At 48.2% G+C, this 21,189-nt stretch overlaps 1 protein-coding gene across 4 annotated transcripts in view; it reads right to left on the reverse strand.

Annotated features, from left to right (window-relative positions):
• Positions 1–21,189, reverse strand: part of LOC149365830 (uncharacterized) — a 93,605-nt gene that overhangs the window by 33,369 nt on the left and 39,047 nt on the right. For all 4 annotated transcript variants that reach the window (XM_089546612.1, XM_089546598.1, XM_089546605.1 and 1 more), the window contains exon 4: positions 17,594–17,674. In XM_089546612.1, coding sequence (XP_089402738.1) covers positions 17,594–17,674 — 81 coding nt within the window. The remainder of the gene's footprint in view (positions 1–17,593; positions 17,675–21,189) is intronic.

A 21,189-nucleotide genomic window follows, 5' to 3' on the forward strand; every position in this document is an offset into this window, starting at 1 on the left:
TTCCTGCACAGTTACTTGTGTCATGGTGTACTCAGATGTGGAGAACTATTGTTTAAACAATTTACGCAATGGTTCTTTGTGAAGAATAAGGAACTACAGAAGCAGATATACCCTCCGTCACGCGAAACCAGTAGGACGAGACAAAACAAAAACCGAAGGAAAAAAGTGCAGCAGCAATCCAATGTGTTTCAGCGTGTCACCTTACAGAGCCTACATGCGAGCGAAGCTGAAAGAATTGAACTAAAAGCATGAAATTCTAAACTTCAATGAATAAATGGATGCATGATTGTATAATTTGTCATCGAATACTGGCTTCTGTGGAATTGCGCACGGCCTATACAAGTCGCGACCACTTTCCAGAGTACTGCAATTCTTTTCCTGTTTTGACGCGTGCTGTCTTTTTTCCTGTGCTGCTTTGTCGCCGTGCAGTTTTTTTTTTGTGTGTGGTGTTGTGAGACGTACTGCTTTTTTATTCTGCACCGACTGCTTCGCCATTTACATATAGGCTGAGCGTCAACTTTTCCTCTAGCCTACCGTAACTACTGCGCAAGAAGAGTCCTAGCAGTGCTTCCATATTGTCCTGTAGAACGCTCATGAATGCGCAAGTGGATGCTTGAAGGAGCCGCGAGATTTCAGCCATGAGGTTTCCAAGGGTGTCATCACTTCGAAAAGGATCGCGAAAACATGCAGGGGCCGACACGTTCTGAAGCAAGGCGACGGCGTCGAGCAGATGCATGAAAATAATTTCTATTTTAGAGCGCAGCTATTAAACGCTCGTTCGTGGGTCGAGCCGCGTCGCCGTTGCCGGTGTAACCGAGCGAACGAGAGTAGTGCCACCGCTTGCTCATAGATGGCGTCAGAGTGGTGCGCGCCGTCGTCCACTACCGTCTGCATGCGGCGGACGCGCCTACACGCTGCCTCCTCGCAGTCACGCCACGCTCCGCTTCGTTTTAATATTATTAAGGCGGAAGCCTTTAATGCCTCATCGTTGAAAGCAGGAGTTGTCGACACAAATTTGTCTTTTCCTCTTGCGAAAGTGTTTGGCCAGTCGAAAGTGCAAGGTGATGCTTACGCCCACGAAGGGCACATCACCGGTTCACATGGCGCAGACTGCAGAAGCCATATCCACATGTCCGCCCGCTGGCTAATAATCGTGACATTACCACAGTTAACGGTAAATGTCGTTATCCACCCGCGTGAACAGTTCAAATGACTACACTCGGATTCCAAGGAAGGTAATGCGGAGGGAGGAGGTGGATGAAAAAAAGAAAGCGAGCGCGTGACGAAAGCTCGTCAATGGGTAGCGCGTTCTAGTTTGGCGCCGAAGGCTGGCAGAGCTGAAGTGCGCAGCTAAGCACGTTTTCTCGGTCAAGACCACGCTGCCACCCTTGATCAAAGCCTTGATAATCGCCCGGCAATTCTCCCTCCTAGGCTCATTCACTTAGGTTGCGTCGCCCGTTCATTAAGCAAGAAGCATGCCCGCATTACCGTGCCAAAGCGTCATGCTCCTGTCGAGATGCGAGATTACAATTTTCGCTGCATATAAAAAGAAACTGTAAAAAAGCGTAGCGTGCACTTTCTTCGCTGCGCCCATCTCCCTGGCTCGTCTCTTTTCGTTCACCTATGGCAATCCACAGAATTCAACGGTCATCGAACGGTCATTCATTCGTGGCTTGCGTGTCACTGTTGCACACAAGGAAGCACCTCTCGCATAGGGAAGGCTTAGCTATTTCGATGCCGTCGAAGCACACCCGACCGTAGTCGTGCGTCCTGCTCAAGGAATTAAAGAAGAGCTTTCAAGCGCATGCAGCCTATGGTAAGCCGCGAGGAGTACGACAAAGCCCCAATGGATGTTTTTCGCTCAGAGTTTTAATACAGAATGCACTGAAGGGATCTTTCTCAATGTTTCCATCTGGAGTAGCATGCTAGACTAACGACCAGGCAGACCTCTCCTTTATTCCTTAATTAAAGTCTCTCTTTCCTGTCGCTATGTAATTCGTACGTCACTAATTACACTGACGTTAGTTATCCGCATAATTTTGTCACCACCACAACCAACAATAGGAAATGGTTTGGTTTGGTTTATGGGGTTTAAAGGGGCCCAGAAACACGATGTTAGTTGACTGTTTTGCCTGTTGATCGCATACAGTGAGTAACAATGGTGCTATTAGCGTCGGTAATACCGCGTATATTCCGTTTTTTTGATATTTTAATGTCCTCCCCAAAACAAATTCATGGCTCTGATGGTGTCCCCACACAGTGGCGGGTTTTAGCAGCTGATATGACCTCACCTGGCGCGAGCTTGATGATTGGACAAACAGTAAATAACATGCAGATTGTGTGATTAAATAGAGACACATTTTGTCATCCTGTCTTTGTTTTATATTAGATCAACAAAAACAACTTGTTCGTCTCAGATAAAAGCCCTGCAAAGCAAGTAAAATAAAAATACACCACCAGGGGCTCTGACATGGAAACGACGCTGCCAGTCTCAGCAAGAACGAGTTACAGAGAGCAGGCAACCATGGAGTGCAAACTTCCGCGACGTGCTCTGGCGGGCTGTTTTGATTGGTTGCGCCAGGTGCCGTCATTGGGAGAGCGAAATAGGAGTGGGAAGCCCCGCCAAAATCGAGTTGATGGCAGCGTTTTGTTTGCTTGTATTTTGAAATTTCTTCACTGAATAACCCCCGTTCCTGTGCATCGATTACTGTAATTCTTTTTAAGTCAGCATCTGTGTGACATAAAGAATCCACCTGAAGCATAGCCAGCATCCCCCCAAGCAGTGTTTCGCAGCCCCTTTAACGTACAAAAGCGACTCAGGCTATGAGAGACGCCGTAGTGAAGGGCTCCGGAAATTTCGACCACCTGGGGTCCTTTAACGTGCACTGCCATCGCACAGTACACGGGCCTCTAGAATTTCGCCTCCATCGAAATTCGACCGCAGCGGCCGTGATCTAACCCGCGTCGCAGCTATTAATATCAGTATTAGCGATAGCAAGGTTAGGTATTTTTTTTCCTATAGATTTTAGGTAGAGAGAGAGTAATTTAATGAAAGTAAAGGTGGAGAGGTCAGCCGGAGGAATGGTTTCTAGCTCCCCACCAGTAACAGGAAAAAATCTATACACTATCTATAAGCATCTATATAGTTTATCTATACAGTATCTATACACAACAATCTATACGGCGAACATTTATAAAGTTTTTCTGCAGCGTATTTCCTAACGACATTTATATATCCTGGATATAATCACGGGTTTCAAAAAAAAAAAAAACGTTGCCGACTTCTGCTTTTTGCTTCCAGAAAACATTACTGTTTCTTCCGCCGAAAGTCTCGCCGAGGGAGAGCTGAAGCTTAGGCCAACTGGACGTCCAAAAGCGGGTATCAGTTCTAGTGTCATGGACATAATGGCTGCTACGCTGTAAAAAATAAATAAATAAACGCTAAGACTCGCATTGCATGCTTCTGCCCTCTGTGGAGTTACTTGAATGCGGTAGATATCGGCGAGCAAAACTGAATATCTGGAAAGGGACAAAATGAAAAATGACGAGCAAAGCAGAAAAAAAAAGGTTCTTGTCTGAAGCATCCTACAAAGGTGATCCCTGGAACATCATATTGGGCTGCTGTTTCGTCCTACTAGATCAGTAGCTAGCACGCTTACTTTGCTCCAGTATGACTACGCAGTCGAAAAAAAAAAACAACGACAGAACCGTGTAAAAAATACGACCAAATATTTTGTAGTTTTGTCGTAAGAACAGATTTTTCTGTTTTGTAGTATTTTTCTGTTGTACTGAAATTTTTTCTGTAGTAATTTTCTGAAGTAATTAAACAAGATTCTGCAGTTACTATGAATATTTATGTTGGAAAAATTTCTGGTCAAAAACATCACAGGAAATCCATTCAGTCTACGCCTTGCCTCGTGACACTCAGCTATAACCACGACAACACAGCAGAGGTATACATATGTTGCAAAAGTTTACAATCCACCGCGCCGTTCATTTCAGTGGCGCCGTGGACTGTGAACTTTTGCAACAGACTGTACAATCTTCGCCAAAAGTAACCTTTGCAGCCGCTACGGCAGCGAGAACGCGGACTCAGCCGAGCGGCGGCGCTACGATCGCCGGCGTTGGCCGCTGCTCCGCGGCTGGGAGTGTAAACTGGGAGACGTGAGCCCGCACACTTGCCACCCTTCCTTGGACGATAAGAAGAAAGCAGGCAGTATGCGCTAGAGTCACTGCAGAAGCTTATCTAGTGACTCTAGTATGTGCGGCGAGCAATTTCGTGCCTTCGGAGTGCTGTCATACCGAGCGAGGGCGCAGGCTTACGTCAGCAGTTTGCAGCCGGGGAGCAGCGGCCATCGCTGAAGATAGCAGCGCCGCCGCTCGGCTGCTCGGTTACTTTCGGCAAAGACGGTCCGCAGATGCATAGCAGCGGAGTTCTGGCCTCGCGCCGTGTCGTTGGCTCGGCCCGTATGTATGCGCGAGAAATGTCCGGGTGTGAGATCGTGAGCTGAGTTTGTGAAACGAACAAGGCTGTGCGCTTCTCTGGAGATGTCACTGCGTTGGACGGGGAAATTCGAACCGCGCCTAGGGAAAGGCACAGCTTGGAAATTAACGTTAAACCACGCGTTAGACCGGTGACAGATGTGGTGAGCACGTATGCTCTCCGCTTTAATGTCTTTTGTCCAAAAGCGTCGTCCTCAGACACGATGTGCAAGTAGTGACGTGATTGTAGTGCTTGTAGTGAAGGCAGTGGTGTGTTGTGTGTTGGTGATTGGTTATGGAAGCGAACGAAGTGGAACATGTGCCCCGGTGAGGACAAGAACTGCTCTGCGCGGTGAGGACACAAGAACTTCCCCTTCCAGGCAAGTGATATACGCGCTATAAATAACTTGACAGCTATGAAAAACAGCCTCACCACGCTGACATTGCCCGCGGGCATCGGCTAGCGCTGAGACGAGGCCGGAGGTTGACGAAATAGTTCGCTGCCATTTGCTGCGTGAAACATCTCCGCATCGGAGACAAAAGTGCCCACGATACGCGAGCATCTGGGAAAAATAGGCCTTTGGCGGCGATATATTTTGATATCGCCGTGTCCATTTCTGCCGGAAGGGACGGCTGCATGCGCGAAGCAACATTTCAGCCACGCGAGGTAGTAGGCGGCTGGTGAAATCCAAAAAAAAAATGCAGGTTGCTGACGCCTTATCGCTGTGGTAGCTTACGCCGGCAAGCGCGCCAGCTTGTCGACTCATCGTCTCGACTGCTTTTCACTCCGAGCTCGACGCAGGCAGAGCAGACGTTTCTAGCAGCTATTTCTTTGGGCGCGAAACTGCCGCACCATTCTCGGAGCACTAGGGGACGCTGGTGATGCAGCGATACGTTTGAGCCACGGGCTGGGCGCCCTGGTTCCCGGGCGCTTCTGTCCCCGGTGGAACATGGTGGAGACGTGGGCAGCAGTTAATGTGGGCGGCTCACAGCTCGTTTCAATTAGGCGGTGACGCCATGGCGAGCAAGCGACTAGGCCTATACAGGCCTTTCCGCGGCCAATGTTTAGCCGTTGAGTTCCTTAATATTACCAGATTTCTAGGAACCCTAATATATCCTAGAGGTATAACCTGGCGGCGCTATATACATACTCCGCCATGGAGAGGCGGCTAAAAGGGCGATGTGACCTCTAAATCCGGGCTGTGATTAAGTTTGGGAGGGAGATGGTAAGCAGCAGGTATTGAAAACTTGATATCATGTATGTCGCTGACAGATCCCAGTAATGTCTCGTGCAGACATAAACGTATTCTGCTGGATAACAACGCGAACTTGGACGAGGACAGAAGAAAGACACATGGACGGGCGCTGCCTTCTACATCTACTGCAATTATGTAACACAGACCATAGAGTTTCTTACTATTACCTAGAGGGAAAGCTGGCAGCCCGTCTATGGGAGTTTGCATGGCGACCCCTCGAGACCACTTCAGCCACCATGGGCGCTCAAAGCATCATGGGGCGGTGAGCTACTTGTTGCGGAACTGCAACTTTTGGGCAAAAAATAATAGAAAAATAAAGCTGTTTGATAACTACAAACGTCCTAACATTCAATATCTTGTCTAATGATTGCAACAAACGAGCAGAAAAGCATTTAAGTGCAAAGTTTGCCCAAAATAAGAGACGACTCGCTCTCCTATTGGCCAAGCATTGAACACTATAAAAGCTAATATTTCGCAATTAACAGGCACATTTTTAAAAGTAAATATGTTTTAAAAAAAATGTTGTTGCTTAGATACTTCAAGAAGTTTTTTAATGGCATTTCGGAAAAGGGAAACCTTTTAATGGCGTCGTGTGTCTATGCGTTTTTACTACTATGGTTTTTGCACACTGCGTTCGCGTGAAAGTCGTCTGCGCACACACGAACAGCGTTTTCGGAATGAAACATCTCAGTAGTGCCACTCCGTGTTCTCGATAAACTACGACTGTCTCGCAACAAGTAGCTCACCGCCCCATGATGCTTTGGGCGTCCATGGTGGCTGAAGTGCAGCGCCGCCAGCTTTCCCTCTAGGTAATAGTAAGAAACTCTATGACACAGACTGCAAAGGAGAGAATTTTAAAATTGATTGCCATTAAGCACAAGGAGAGCTCTCACAGCTTACAATGGAGAAGAGGACAATGAAGAAAATTGGACAAAAATCTGGCTAGCAGGCTAGCTCTCCTTTGTTGACATGGGCCACTTCGTTGATGTTATCGAAGCACATTAACAGCTTAATAATGAAAAGCTTGCGATATATTTTCCTCTCGATCGAGGTTTTTGATGCTCAATCTTGTGATAGCACGTCCATCCGAGCTGGCGACGAATCACCACCATAATCGCTAGCGGCTCGCTTCAACGAGACGCATTCCACCACAGAAAGGTACAGCGGGAGCGAATTAGTCAATGATTTTCTCCGTCTCGTCTCTATGCTAACCGCTCCTTCGCGAGCCTGTATCACACCCACACAAGAAGACCGAAACGTCGTTGTGTTTACTTTTTTTTAAGCTCCTCCTATTTGTTAGGTCGCGAGTTAGGCCGTGAGCAGCATTTACAAATGGGGTCGGCAGGCGAGCTCCGCAAAGTGGCAAAGGGAAGGGCGCAGCCGTGACACCAGGCGTGTTCTGCACGCATTTCGTGTCGTTGGCATCGGCCGCGCCGTCTTCCTTCTGTCGAGCGAGACACCCAGACATGCTCCAAAGTGAAGTTTCTCTCTCTCTTCTTCTGACCTCATTACTAGGGCACGTAATGATCCTGAGCATCGTCACCACACCTGCCGTCAGGCTTCGCAACCGACACGGCATCCAGGGTGGCCCCGTCACTGGCTGCGAGCACGAGTGTACAGATGTCAGAAGCAGTGTGAAGGCGACCAACATCTTAAGCTTAGTCTGCTAGGATACAGTGCCCCAATTCATCAGTTCGTATTTGCGAGAAAGCTGAACTAGATGTGAGCGCAATGCTGGCCCCTTGATTCCCTCGGTCCTCTCCCTTGCTTGCTTGCCTCATTAGAATTGTTTTCGTAGAGGAAGTAGTAGCCTCCAAACCAGGAAGAACCAATATATACCAGGAAGTCTCTATTGGTCCTCTCTGGGCACGGCGAAACTGATCGTCATCGTACTGATGTCGACTGTATACGTGTATGGCAGTCGCACTTGGTGCTGGGATTGAAGCAGCATTCTGCCGGAACCAGACACATGGCCAAGGCGCATTCACGGAAGGAAGTCGAGGTACTGCTGCTACATGCAGTCACCTGATCGGCGGGGCGCCTGACTCCACCCGGACGTTCGTGTGGATAGATTAGTGGGTCAGCGGCGTCGGCCCACCTCCAACACCCCTTACACGCGAGAAAAACTGATTGAGGGTGGCAGTCTAGGCTAATTGGTTCACTTGTAGTAGTGGAAAGAGCACGAGGACGTTGCTCTGCTTTTTTCTGCTGCGGCGAGAACAGCTGGGGACCCTCTTCCAGACAATGGCGTCGGCCGATTCTCATGAGCCTGCTAGGGTGACCATGCTGGGTGTGGCAGATGAAGGGGGCATAGTCCTCTCCCTCCATGGCCGAGTCGTCTCCGTGCATTGCCAGCCCGCTCCATCTATTGCAACGCTAGCAGGTTCATGAGAATCGGCCGACGCCATTGGCTGGAAGGGGGTCCTGTGACGGAGAAAAACCGCTTTTTTCTTGAGTTGTATCCGACTATAAACCTCCACAAGGCAGTTTGGCGACACAGCCTGTGCCCTCTTTGCGGAAGTGTTGGAGAAGAGGCAGACTGCGCGAATCGAGTGCTTCTACTGTCAAATACATTTTGTCTACGAATAAATGTTAGCCTTATAGATTAGTGAGTTTTTTACGCCTGCAAACAACACCGAGGGCTATGAGAGGCAGCGTAGTCCATGGAAGGCGGCGGTTAATTTCGACCGCGTGGGCGTATTTTACGTGCACTAAATTAGCTCTCACCGGTTTCGCATTTAGCCTCCATATGAACTGCGGTCGCCGCGGCCTGAACCGGCGTGAACTCGTGTTCATGCTGGAGAACACCGCATGTTTGTTCACCTCGCAGTCAAACCGCAGCGAAACGCCCTTTTGAGTATTTATTAGTCTGCAACAAAGTAAATGCAGTGCGCCAAGAGCGGTCCCTTATAGAGCCGCATTACTGCTCGCAATTTATATTCCGTGGATTAAAGAAGATTTCTTCCCTAACACAATACGCTGAGGATTTGTCTCCGCTGTGGTTGACTGGTTGCAGCAGTATAAGTCGCTTAGCGAAGACTGGTGCAGTGGGAAACGACATGTACAAGAATCGGACACCCACAACCGATCGCACGCAAGCGTGCTTATAGATACTGTACAGGGAGCAACTATTACAAATAGAGATATGCAACATAGTCGAACCTCACTATAAAGAAACGGTTTATAAGGAAATAATGGATACAATGAAGGAGTGATAATTCCCCTTGGAAGGTCGGTCAACACAGGTTATAACGAAGCTAGGGCTATAGCGAAGTAATCGCTGAGCCCCTTCAACTTCGTTATGAGGTTCAACTTAGTTAGGGAATTTAAATTTAAATTAATTTGTTAGGGAATTCAGGCGTAAGGCGGCTCTGAAGAGCCCCAGTGTCTCAGTGCGTTATGTAACGCGCTGAGCCTTTATTTTCACCTTGCCGCTTTCGCGTCGTTACGGGACCTGCCAGAGAGAAGTTCCTCGGCATAAATATCGTGCGGTTGCAACATCGCGTGTGCGACCGTAGCGTCGAACAATAGCTTATTCGAGAAGAGAGTGAAAAAAAAAAAAAGAAGAGACTCTTTCCTGACGAGATTGCCGGAAATCCTCCGCTTCAAACACGCTCCTCTCACAATGGAGGAGCTCACTGGAGTGGAGCTCGCTGCCGAAGCACCCTGTGCGCAGGAGACAAAGTAATAGCGACGGGCCTCTGCAAAAGCGGACATCGCGGGAGCCCGCAAAAACAAGCGCCACTGCCGACTGCGGCAGAGCAATTACATCTCTCGACTGCGATTCATTCGACGCGTGCGCGACACAATGGCTCGGCGCGGTTGACTGCGCGGTGCTGCCGCGCGAGAACCGTCACGTAAGACCTCGTCCCCTCGAGGACCCGCAGCGGAGGAAGGAGAGGCGGGGAAGGCGGTTCACGCGGCAGTTTTGAACGCTTGTAAATGGTGTAAATCAGAAAACTGCCCTTCCATCTAAACCCGTATGATCGAACGCTGCAAGCAATGCGGCATAACGTGTGGCATGTAGTGAGCAGGCTGGCGCGTTACACTAAACCCTAACTCAATCCAACACGGCTGTTCCGATCACCCTGCGCATGCGCAATGGAGATCGCCCTGCGCATGCGCAAATGTGCATATCCCCACGAGGTCGCCAGATGGCGCCACGTTACCGTCAACAGCATGGTGACAATTGTCACCACCCCGTTTCAAAGGGGGCGCTCCTATCCATCCATCCATCCATCCATCCAGGCTGCAAGCCTGCCTCTTCGGGACCGATCAGCGCGTGCGCAATGGTGGGGAGCCGTACTTGGTAAGGGGTAGCGGTACGCACTATGCTAAATGTAGCGGTGCGCGGTAAAGGTCTCCTAACGACGCCGAACTTTTTTCTATAATTGCGTTTTTATGCAATATGGGGTGTTTCACCAGTGACTGTTAGCAATCAAAAAAATTCCTCGCGAGGCGTCGGCCTCGCACTCGGGAGGTGCCGGGTTCGATAAGCACGGTGTACCCGCCGGTTTTCTCCGAATGTGGGCCAGGCGCCGACCTCGCAGAGAGGAAGAGAGGCGTCACGTGACGCTTGATCCAATGGTTTGTCGCGTGAATTCACCTTTAGACACATGCGTCATGGTCTGCGTGTGCTCATCAGCCGCATGGTTTCGCCGTGTCCGATCCGAAATTTTCTTGGGCTGCAGTGCAGGCGAGAATCGCATTTTCGTAAACTGGTGTGCAGACTAACTGTGGCCAAAAATATTTGAATAGACGAGGGACCTAACTTTAATAGTCAAAAAGCTACCTACCACATTTTTATTCAACTTATTAGACTTCAGTTATTTGTCTTTGTTAACGAGATTGCTGTAGTCAACTCGTCTTAGCTGTGTTCTGATGTTCACCAACCGGAGTAACCGCAGCCCGCGCGACGTCAGTGCGCTCGCGCTGATTGGTCCCGACGCGGGAGGCGCGCGCAGCTGCCGTGTACCTGGCGCCATCTGGCGCCATCAAGACGATATGCGCAGGCGCACTGAAGGCGTGCGGGCTCCTGGTACTTCGGTAACACAGTATGCTAATTTTTTCTAATACTATACCGATGGAAACGCACTTTTAAATAAAAATAAAACCTCTATTTAAAAATTAGAAACAGCCTTCGGTAGAACACATTTAATAGAATCACCTGCCGGGAGTGCTGGATTTTCGCAATTTTTTTCATGTACCGCAGTGATAAACTTCATTCATCTGGAAGAACCCGTAAAAGTGCAGAAATTTTGCTATCCGAGTATCTGAAGACAACGCTTAATCCATTCATGCAACCGTTCCTGCAGCGGAATTTTTTTTTTTTTTCTCCGTTCCGTACTTGCCCGCCTCGGGCAGCTGTAGCGGTGCACGGTTGACTGGGGTACATTCGCGAAGTAGGCGTCGGTCCGCCCGGGCGGACTGCAGCCTTCTTTTCGTCCTGACACCCAGTCTACTGGTACCTCGATTTCCTTGGAGGTGAGAAGTTCTGTGCAGAGGCTTTTAATGAGGTGACACAGCATGCCTGCAGGTGGGCGTCTTGCCTGACCGGATAAAGGCCTCTCGACAGTCTGTGCACAATAGTCTTGTGAAGGACGAATACGGTGTAAGCACTGCATTCTTTTTGTTTGGCTCCCATTTCTTTCTTCCCGCGGAGCACAACCTTTTGTTCTAAGCGACCGCCGAGAGTGAGACAGGCAGTGAAGCAGCGTTGTGACTCAGCCCGGCTTACCCGCCCTGTTCTGAAACAGGACGCGGCAACGGAAGCCGTGCCGATGGCCTTTCGTTCCCGGCCGGCGTCTCTATATCCAGCAGCGATTGCCAGAGACATGATAGCTATACTGAGCCGATAACACGCCCAGTTCAATGGACTCGCACAGACTGCACTTACTTCGTCGCTAGCGAGGAGTCGCAAGAGGACACCGCAAATTTTAATGCGAACCCGGCAGCACCGGTGGCATGCGAGAAAATGCGGATTGGTTGAAAGGGTAGTGACGTCACACGCGGAGAGGAGGATTTGAAAGGCGATTAAAGCATCACAAAAACTGCGAATATACGGTCGCAACAAGACTCAAACGTCATTATGAGATGCAAGGATGTAAAGTAACTTAACTGCGCCGAAAAAAAAATTGCAGCGAGATGGGAATCGAACCTGTGCCACTTGGATCCCGAGTCGGACACGCTACCAGCAGCTTTCTTTCCTTATTGTCAAATCGGGACACGAAAAAATAACGACATATCGAGACACGTTCGTTCGACTTCGTTAAAGGGAAGCCTCGTGTGTCTCGTCCGGCAGTGTCGCATCGGCGAAGTAATATGTAAGGGTGACTCAGGCCTCTAGAGGGAGCCAAGGAGGGGAGGAAGGTAGCTATGCGTCACACCCTTAAGGCGGAAAAGAACTTATTGTTGGGTTAGTTGGTAATTATTGTAATCTAAAGGCGCCAAAAACCAAGCACACGCACTAGACAAGATAACGGTACAGAGAAGATACCTTTAAGGCGGAGTTTGAGTATAGTGCGATCATCGAATTCCTTTTTGGAGCGAAAGCTCTACCTCACGACCAAAGATGCAAAAGCCAATTTGTCGCTGAAGCCTTGACCTTGATTTGACCTTGTGAGCTAAATAGAGTAAATAAATAAAATAAATATTTCCGTGACTTGGTTTCGAATCCGCGGTGGCGCAAACAGATCAGCTTGGCTGGCCTGGGCACGAGAGCGCTATATGCCATCGCCGTAGTCGATCACGCAGCATGGTAAACTGCAACACGCCCTCGCGCTGTGCATTGCACGTCGCCATCGTCTTCAACTAATAGTATTATCGAGCTAATATCGTCGCCAGACGTGCCGACAGCAAAGAAAAACCATGAGGAAACCAGGATAAACACATGCTTTCGCACGTGTACTCGGTTGAACTACGTGAAAACCCTACCACTGTTTTTCTGGATTTCTGTGTATTACATCCCCCCTATATCCCCCCTCCCTCTATATCCCCCCTGTATGTAAAGCACTCAAGGGCATTTAGGGCAAAATAATGACAAAAATAAAGCGTCGCATTCTGCTTATCTACACGATACAGTTGCGTGCTTCCACTTGATATTTTGAAATACGGTTTTTCTTCTGGTGTAAGTAAAGTAAGTACCCAAAAAAATCCGAGTTGTCCTTTAAATCGCGGATTAAGCGAACAAAGCTTAGTGCATGTCAGGTGCGACTACAGACAGAGGAGCGTTGGGCTACAAGACGCTGCCGCTGATCCGAACTACTTCCTCGATGTAAGGTCAAAAGGGCATTGTACAGGATCTTTGACCCCACAAGGAAACCGACTAAGAGTTCGCCGAACTCACTTCGTGTCGAGTGCGCTGTGCAGTGAATGTCACTAAAGTTCATTGTGTGACACTGTGACACTGCGCGAATGACACTAAAGGCGGTGCCATTCGTTTAAAATGACACTAAACTTGCCCGCGTGAAAGTGGTAGCAAGAAGTGCGCTCTGCGCTTGCTTTCTTGAGAGCTTCGAGGCTTGCCTAGGCGCCGGAAAGTGTGCAACAAAGTGAAGTCCCGTGGTGCGACCCCGCTTACGTTGCAACCATGTCAGCCACCTTCCACCTGAACAGGCAAGCGCGTGCATTCGTACGGGTCCGTCGTGAAGAAATTTCTCATCCGCGTGTTTGTGGACCACGCCGTCCGCGTCCTGTTTACGTTAGATTAGGACAACACGGGCGGTGGCTTACGCTCTGGTATAGGTCACGTTCTCGTCCCTGGTAGGCTGAATAGGCGGGCAGTGTTGCAGAGTGTGTGTCAGTTACCGTTTTTGTTTAGTTTGGTTTATTGGTTTACTGGGGTTTATTGGTTTATTGGGGATTATTGGGGAAATTTCGACCACCTGGGGTTCTTTAACGTGCACTGACCTCGCACAGCACACGGGCCTCTAGAATTTCGCCTTCATCGAAATTCAGCCGCCGCAGCCGGGATCGAACCCGCGTCTTTCGGGCCAGCAGCCGAGCGCCGTAACCACTGAGCCACCGCGGCGGCGGCCGTTTTTGTTTAGTGGATTTTCTTCAGACTTATTTAAAGTATGTGTGCTTGTATATTGGTTTCTGCACCTATGGAGCAGAAACGTGAAGGCTTGCAAAAAGGGTTCAGCATAAGTCAAGGACAACGCAGCGTGCTATGGAAAGAAAAGTGATAGGTGTAACGTTACGAGACCGGAAGCGGGCGTAGTGGGTGAGAGAACAAACAAGGGTTAGTGACATCCTAGTCGAAAACAAGAGGAAGAAATGGGCTTAGGAAGGGCATGCAATGCAAAGGCAGGATAAACGTTGGTCCTTAAGAGTAACGGAGTGGATTCCAAGAGAATGCAAGCGTAGTAGGGGGCGGCAGAAAGTTAGGTGGGCCGATGAGATTAAGAAGTTTGCAGGGATACGGTGGCCGCAGCTGGAAAAAGATCGGGTTAAAAGGAGAGACATGGGAGAGGCCTTTGCCTTGCAGTGGGCGTAGTCAGGAGGATGATGATGATGATCACAGGAATGGCTATTTTTCTTCGTCTGCTAGCTATACGTCTACGACGTCTATAAATTCCGCCGTGATCTGTTAATAATGCATTCTTTTGGGACTTTCAGGCGCTGAGTCTCGGCGGTTTTCACTCAGCCCGCTTCGAGTCAACACCACGAGCAGCCATGGCATTACTGCAAGCGCCTAACTCACCACGTGACTTACAGGGCCAATAATCGCGCTGGTGATTCGAGTTATCAGCAGCGGATATGTCGCAGAAGAGCGTATTGAAATAATCCAGTTTCGGGAGCACAATCGGGATGTTGGATGTGAAATTGAAACAAATAGGAAAAGAACAGCATCCGTTCGTAGACATTCGCTGGTGAACACGACCGTCTGGGGGTTGCACACTAGGCTTACCACCTATTGAACATGTATGCAGTACTTCTAGTGGATTTTTTACCCGAAAGCGTGTTCATGTCTGTCTTTGTGTTAAAGTTAGAACACCTGGACAAGGTGGGTTTCATGACTGCATGGCTTGACACAGATCGGTTGTCCCTTCGTTTCGTGACTCCGCCATGGTCATTCACCTTACGGTTCATCGTTTCAAAGTCGAAGGGTCGTAGGCTACTTTCGTTTACCCATTCTCGGGGCGTGCACTTCGTGTACGCTTGGGAGCAAAAGATTACAGATCAGTAGTGCTGTGTGTTTCGGGCTTGAAGGAAAAAGAACTCGGCAGCAGAGATGTCTTGACATCACTTTTTAAGGCCAAAGCTTTTTACGGCGCATGTTCGCGGACAAGGTTGCGTCCAGTGTAACGCTCTCTTCCACGAATAACGCGGCAACTAATCAGGATAGGAGAAAACTAATGGTAGCATCAGATAGAGGGGACAGAATGCAAGCCCGACGCCAAGTTTGATGACTGTAGAGTGATTAGTTAATAAATTATAACCAATTATAGCAAAAAAAGCAAGGAAAACAAAATCCGTCGATATAGCGCGCACGTCGATATAGCGATGGAAACGGTGTGACGTCACATCCACCGGAAGTCGTCACAGCATGGCGAAAATTACCGCAGAATGGGCGTAAAAGCGCCGGATTTGTGTGAAATTAGATTGAAAAATGTGTAATTAAACGGAATTAGTACTTGAGATAACCGAAATATCTATAATTTGGGAAAAAATTGCCCAAAAACGAGGAAAAGTGGACGATGAAGTCACATCAGACGAAAGGGCGTCTCCGCCGCCAACAACTGCCGACACACTGCGCATGCGCAGTGTGACGTCACCGCTTCCTCTCGCCCCGCTGTTCTCTATCGTGATGATGATGATGATGATACAATGAGTCGCAAACGACTTTCGCCTTCCCGCACTTGAGATATCTCTAAGTGCCTCCAACGAATTTTTTGTGAGGCCAGGACACAGGAAGTTCCCACCCATTGCAACTCGGTGCCATTTCTGACCGCTTGCGGAAGCGCCCCGACAAGACTGTCACTGCTACACGTCCGGGCATGGAGGAAGAAAAGCGTCCGGCCAAGTTTACCTTATTTTAGCCGCCATTACTTTTTCACTTGCCACCGGATCTTGTCGCCGGGAAACGGCACAGCCGCGATGGTGACGTACCAACTGTAACGTAGTTTTGAGTCGCTGCAAAGAGCACCGGCACAAGATGGCCTTCAGAACTACGTGGTTTCCGCAACGTTTTGTGTCCTCGGGCTTCTACCGGAAGAGCCTTTCCTCTCCTACTTCCTCCATGGTTTCAGGCAATCCTCTTGGCATAACGGGTTTTCAATTAAGGGAGTAATTACTCATTAGTCCCCATTAGATCGCAGCCGAGTGGCTATGAAGAAAGCAGCATAGCTTTTGCAAGTCCTTCGGAGTTGAAGAAATGAGAGTAATTAATTTCTTGATTAAAATTACGTAAATGTAGAAAAAGTAAGCACTCCGTATAAGGGCAGGCGGCCTAAATATGGAGGGCCCACGGCGGTGTTCCCGTAGCAAAACAAAGGCTGCACATCCAAATTTCGGCTTGCGTGGCAGAGCCTTAAAATATCCTTTGTTTTTCGTTTACTTTTTTGCTTTTCAGCTCGCGTGGTCCTGTCTCTATGGCGGCATCGGTGAAACGTGTGTTCAACAGCAAAGCGGGCAAGACGCCCGACCAAAGAGCCTGTGGCACGTCTGAAACTCGAGATCCAAAGTTTTGTTCGCACGTTTTTTTTTTTAATGGCGCGTGGCGCAATAGGACACAATAGTACACATGCAACACATGAATTATCCCGTGGAATTACGCCAGCGAAATAATTAATAATTGAATTTATTCATGTTTCGGTTCCAACAGCCGAAATGTGACTAGGACGTCAGAGACACGATAAGACAACGGCGCTTCCCTTGAGGCATACGAAAACTACAATATACTCGCTTCTTTGTTGTTTTAATTTCCTGCAACACTTATGCCGATGAGCGTCAAGCGCTGGCAGGGCATTGTACGAACAAGCGGCCGTATCATGGCTGTTACTGCATGCCTCCCGTGACCTCAACAGCAAAACATAAGCGGTAACATCATGTGGGAAACGGTTGAATCAGATATCATGTTGTCATATATAGATATGTTGCCATATTTTCTATGTAGTTTGCTCGCGTTCTTGCGATCTTGTTGTGCCTGTTAATGCTTTTCTTTTTTTATGCATAGCTTCGTGTGCAATGTACCTGCCAGTTTTTTGGGGAGTTAAATGTGTTATTGTTTCCTCTTCACGGTAATGCCTTGACAAAGACGCTGTGAGTAATAAATCCTTAACCAGGTTAATAATCTCCTTAACCAGGTTAAGGAGAGTTCCACGTGGCGATCCGTGGTTCCTGAAGCAATGTGCATCCCTCCAAAGAAATAGCACCCAGGCAAAATTTAGTGTCCGTACTGTGATATTTTGTGGCAGATGCCATTTAATACCTGGTATTGCTACGTATCATTGTAGTGTCCGTTCGTTCGCGCAAGGCCGCAGGAAAAGGGTGTTATCATTTTTGTTCGTGACGCGAGAAGCGACCGGACTAATCTCGATTGATCACAGCCATGAAGAGCTGCATCTGCGTGTTTCCAGAATACTCTAGATGATCTCGACCTGTTATCTCGAAGTTTCCTTGCCGGCTTTAAATTGAACGATGCCGCGAGCAGCGGGCATTCGTAGTTCGACGACCGACGAGCACGTTTGTTGCTTACGCCGCCGCCGAGTGATTCAGTTCTTTTGCGGGCGCAAGTCAGCCCAAATAAAGAGCTTCGTTTGCAAGGCTTGTTGCTGTTTTCCTGACTGCTGGATTGCCGTCACTACAACGTGACAATATTATAAGACTCAGTATTTGAGGCAGTGGCTTACCTCGGCCTCTGTCGTCGGTAGACTCGTCGGCACCGGCGGCATTGCGTGTCCTCGATGCTGTCGTCGGGTAGCGTCTGCGTCCTGCAACACAAGCCAGGAGAATCGTTGGAAGGCATTCCGAGGTTCGTCGCACGCTGGGCACCGCGTGAATGGCGGAGGGCGTTCGGTGCGAACGCTGTCCGCGCCGTTAATCGCGGCCAGGCGACGCGCGATAAGGGATTGCACGCTTATAAGCTCAGACTGCACACGTCCGATCATAATAAAGACACCGCCGAGATTGTTGACATCAGATGCTGAGTGACACTGAAGCTGCCCTGACTAGTAAAACTCGCCCCTGTAAAAACTCGCCCCTGTAGACTCGCCCCTGTAAAGACTCGCCCCTGTAAAGACTCGCCCCTGTAAAGACTCGCCCCTGTAAAGACTCGCCCCTGTAAAGACTCGCCCCTGTAAAGACTCGCCCCTGTAAAGACTCGCCCCCGAAAAACTCGCCCCCGAAAAACTCGCCCCCGAAAAACTCGCCCCCGAAAAACTCGCCCCCGAAAAACTCGCCCCCGAAAAACTAGCCCCCGAAAAACTAGCCCCCGAAAAACTAGCCCCCGAAAAACTCGCCCCCGAAAAACTCGCCCCCGAAAAACTCGCCCCCGAAAAACTCGCCCCCGAAAAACTCGCCCCCGAAAAACTCGCCCCCGAAAAACTCGTTGTTACGCTATCTGGTCGAGTTGGTATCTCAACAGCGTAAATGAAAGCAGCGCTAGTTGGCGCGCGTTTCTAATGTAAAATGCAACAGTGCGAACTAAAGGTACAGCACAGAATACACAACCAAATTACATTGCATCAGATGTTGAGTGACACTGAAGCCGCCCAGAGTAGTGCCCCTGTAAACCTCGATGTTGCGCTAGTCTGGTCGAGTTGGTATCTCAACACCGTAAATGAAAAAGCGCTAGTTGGTGCACGTTTATTACGTAAAATCCGATTACGGAAATTAAGGACATACCATAAAACACACACTCACATCACATTCAGGGCCTGTGCCATCTACTGTGGTGAGACTTTGGTGGTGAGTCTATGGTTCGCGATACTGGATGTTAAGTCAGTGCCTTAGTTCCCTGCTTTCGTCACACTCGAGACTGTAGTTCTCACGCACTGGTTATGTTGCTATAGAAGGAGTAGAGGTTTAGATACAGACTTCTGGCTTAACGTTCTGCACCGACAGGAAAATATCTTTCACGTATACTTTGAATATTTTAGAATGTGATGAGGTCGGGAGCTTATCTTCGGCGAACGGGAGAAAAGTGCTGATTTTTCACGCCCACACGGTGCTTTTTATACCAGCTAGTGAACGGAGGGGAAAAATAATGTGCATTTTTTCTCAGAATTCTTCGCGTAATGTGAATCTTCGAAACACAAAATGTTGAGAGGTCTGATTTCATAAATCATCTTCTTTTGACATTCCAGTTTGTAACTTTTTTTATAGTTTGCAAGCCATTTTGTAAGTGCGTATAAAAACATCACTTCGTGCTTTCCGTTAAAATAGTAACGAATTGGCTTTATTTAAGGTCTGGACATGCTGTGTAGGCCACAAGGTATCCGTTTTCAATCGAAACGAAGAATGACACGTGATAGGATCAAAGGACTCCTTACAGTGACTGTCAGAGACAAATTTCATTGTTTACAAAACGACCAAAAGCCTATTCTCTTTTACACAAAAATTTTTAAAAACAATTTTACATTCTTGATATTTTGTTTTTTGAATAATAGCTCCTTAGCAAAATATAGAAATTCTGGTAGCATAAAAAAATTTTACACAGCTCTGAAGCTGCACAATAAGTGCAAATATTTCAGTACTAAAACTTTCGTGGAACTCAATTTCACATGCTGTGCAATTTAACAGGCTGTTCCGATTTTTTTTAAGGATTCAGCTAGTTAACATTCCGAAGTGTGTTTTTCTTATGGAGCTAAGTAGTTTGAAAATAGCTATTTTGTTTTCTTTTTGAAATATGAAAAAGCATCGACACGCATGTATCTGGATTCAGTTTCCAGTAATCGGCAGGTCCAGATTTTCATTTGTCCAATAAATGGAATTAAAATGTGAGCGACGACTACAACCCAATGAATACTGAAAATCTCTTGGGCGTCCTTGGGATGTTTAAGACGTCCTGAAGACATCCAGTGGAGTTTCAGTGCCCATTGGCAGCATATAAGATAAGGTGACTTGTGCGTTCTTCGTGCATTTTATGACCAGCACCGTTGTTGTGCTTAAGCTAAACTTTGGAATTACGACGTCCAGCCGGTGAAATAGCCGGAAAGTGTTCACAGCCTCATCGACGGATCGATTAGTTAGAATCGACGACGGATAGACGGTTGGGTTATTTGGAATTAGTTGGAACTAGTCGGTTAGTTTGTCGAACTATGCAGTTTAGTTCTCCACCAGCCGCTAAATTCCTGTCACGTATCAAAATCATTTTCATCAAAGCGCTGCAAAAGTGCTGGGTGCACACTTGACCTCAACTATATTCATATAAGCCGCTCACGATACTCAACACAAGAACAGCTATGGCATTCTCGACCCAGCCAGCCCATGTGTACCCGGTCGCATTTTGAGGGGAGTAACCTACGACGTGAAGCAATATGAATATTAATAATTCAGTGCTCCTTTCTGGCTTGTGTACGCGCGAAAGCGGAAACCAAATTCATCAGTAGATCGACAAACTGTTGAAGAAAACTACCTAACAGTGCTAACAGATTGGACGGAAGAGAGTGAAGAAGAGGAATAGAAGCGTGGCCCAAGCTACATGAGACACCCTCTAAACGCATAAGTGTCCTCGCCAACCACGAGACGGACAACATATACTACATGGCGATAACATGACAGAACAGGAGACAGACAACACAACAGAAATTTTCTGTTGTAATCCTGTTGTGCTTTTTGACTGGGTTGACAGCAATGGATCTCTCGGTAGACAGTGCAGCATATTTTGCTTGGACACAGGGGCATCGTAATCTGTCTTCTCTGCGCTCCATTCATTCCGCAAATCTTTTCACGCCAATATAAATCATCCCAAGACCTTGAGGCAATAATGAATGCTGAAAAAGAAAGTACTCCCGCCTCTTCGTACACGATTAATTCGCTCTCCAGAAAGTTGTGCTCAAAGCACTCGACGATATAACCACCTTCATTAATTAAGCTTATTTTCTTTACGAAAGGGTTTCACTTCCCTTAACTATATTTGCGTTGTAGAAATAGTAAACAGCGCCGCGCCATCCGGGGTCGCATTCCTATTCTGGTCGATCCGTTGTCTACGTCGCAGCGTCTCAGGAAAGGAAGGTTGCCTCAGGGGAAGGCTTTATAGACGCATAAACGGCGTACACCCCCTGTTCGTTCTTCACGGAGCCGTCAAATCAGGTTGCATTGAAGCATAACTTTCTCCTCCGTTTTTTTTTTCTTCAAACTGGCATTCGGTTAGCGGAAAACACACATAACGAGCTATCTTGAGAGCGTGGAACCGTTGCGAGCGCCGAACCCGTTGCGAGCACCGAATAGCTCAGTTGGTAGAGCGATTGCTCCGGTGAAGCGGTGGTCCCGGGCTCGAACCCTG

This window comes from Amblyomma mixtum, chromosome 1 (genome assembly GCF_055824585.1).
Source record: "Amblyomma mixtum isolate Tamu chromosome 1, ASM5582458v1, whole genome shotgun sequence".
NCBI classification, from domain to species: Eukaryota; Metazoa; Arthropoda; class Arachnida; order Ixodida; family Ixodidae; genus Amblyomma; species Amblyomma mixtum.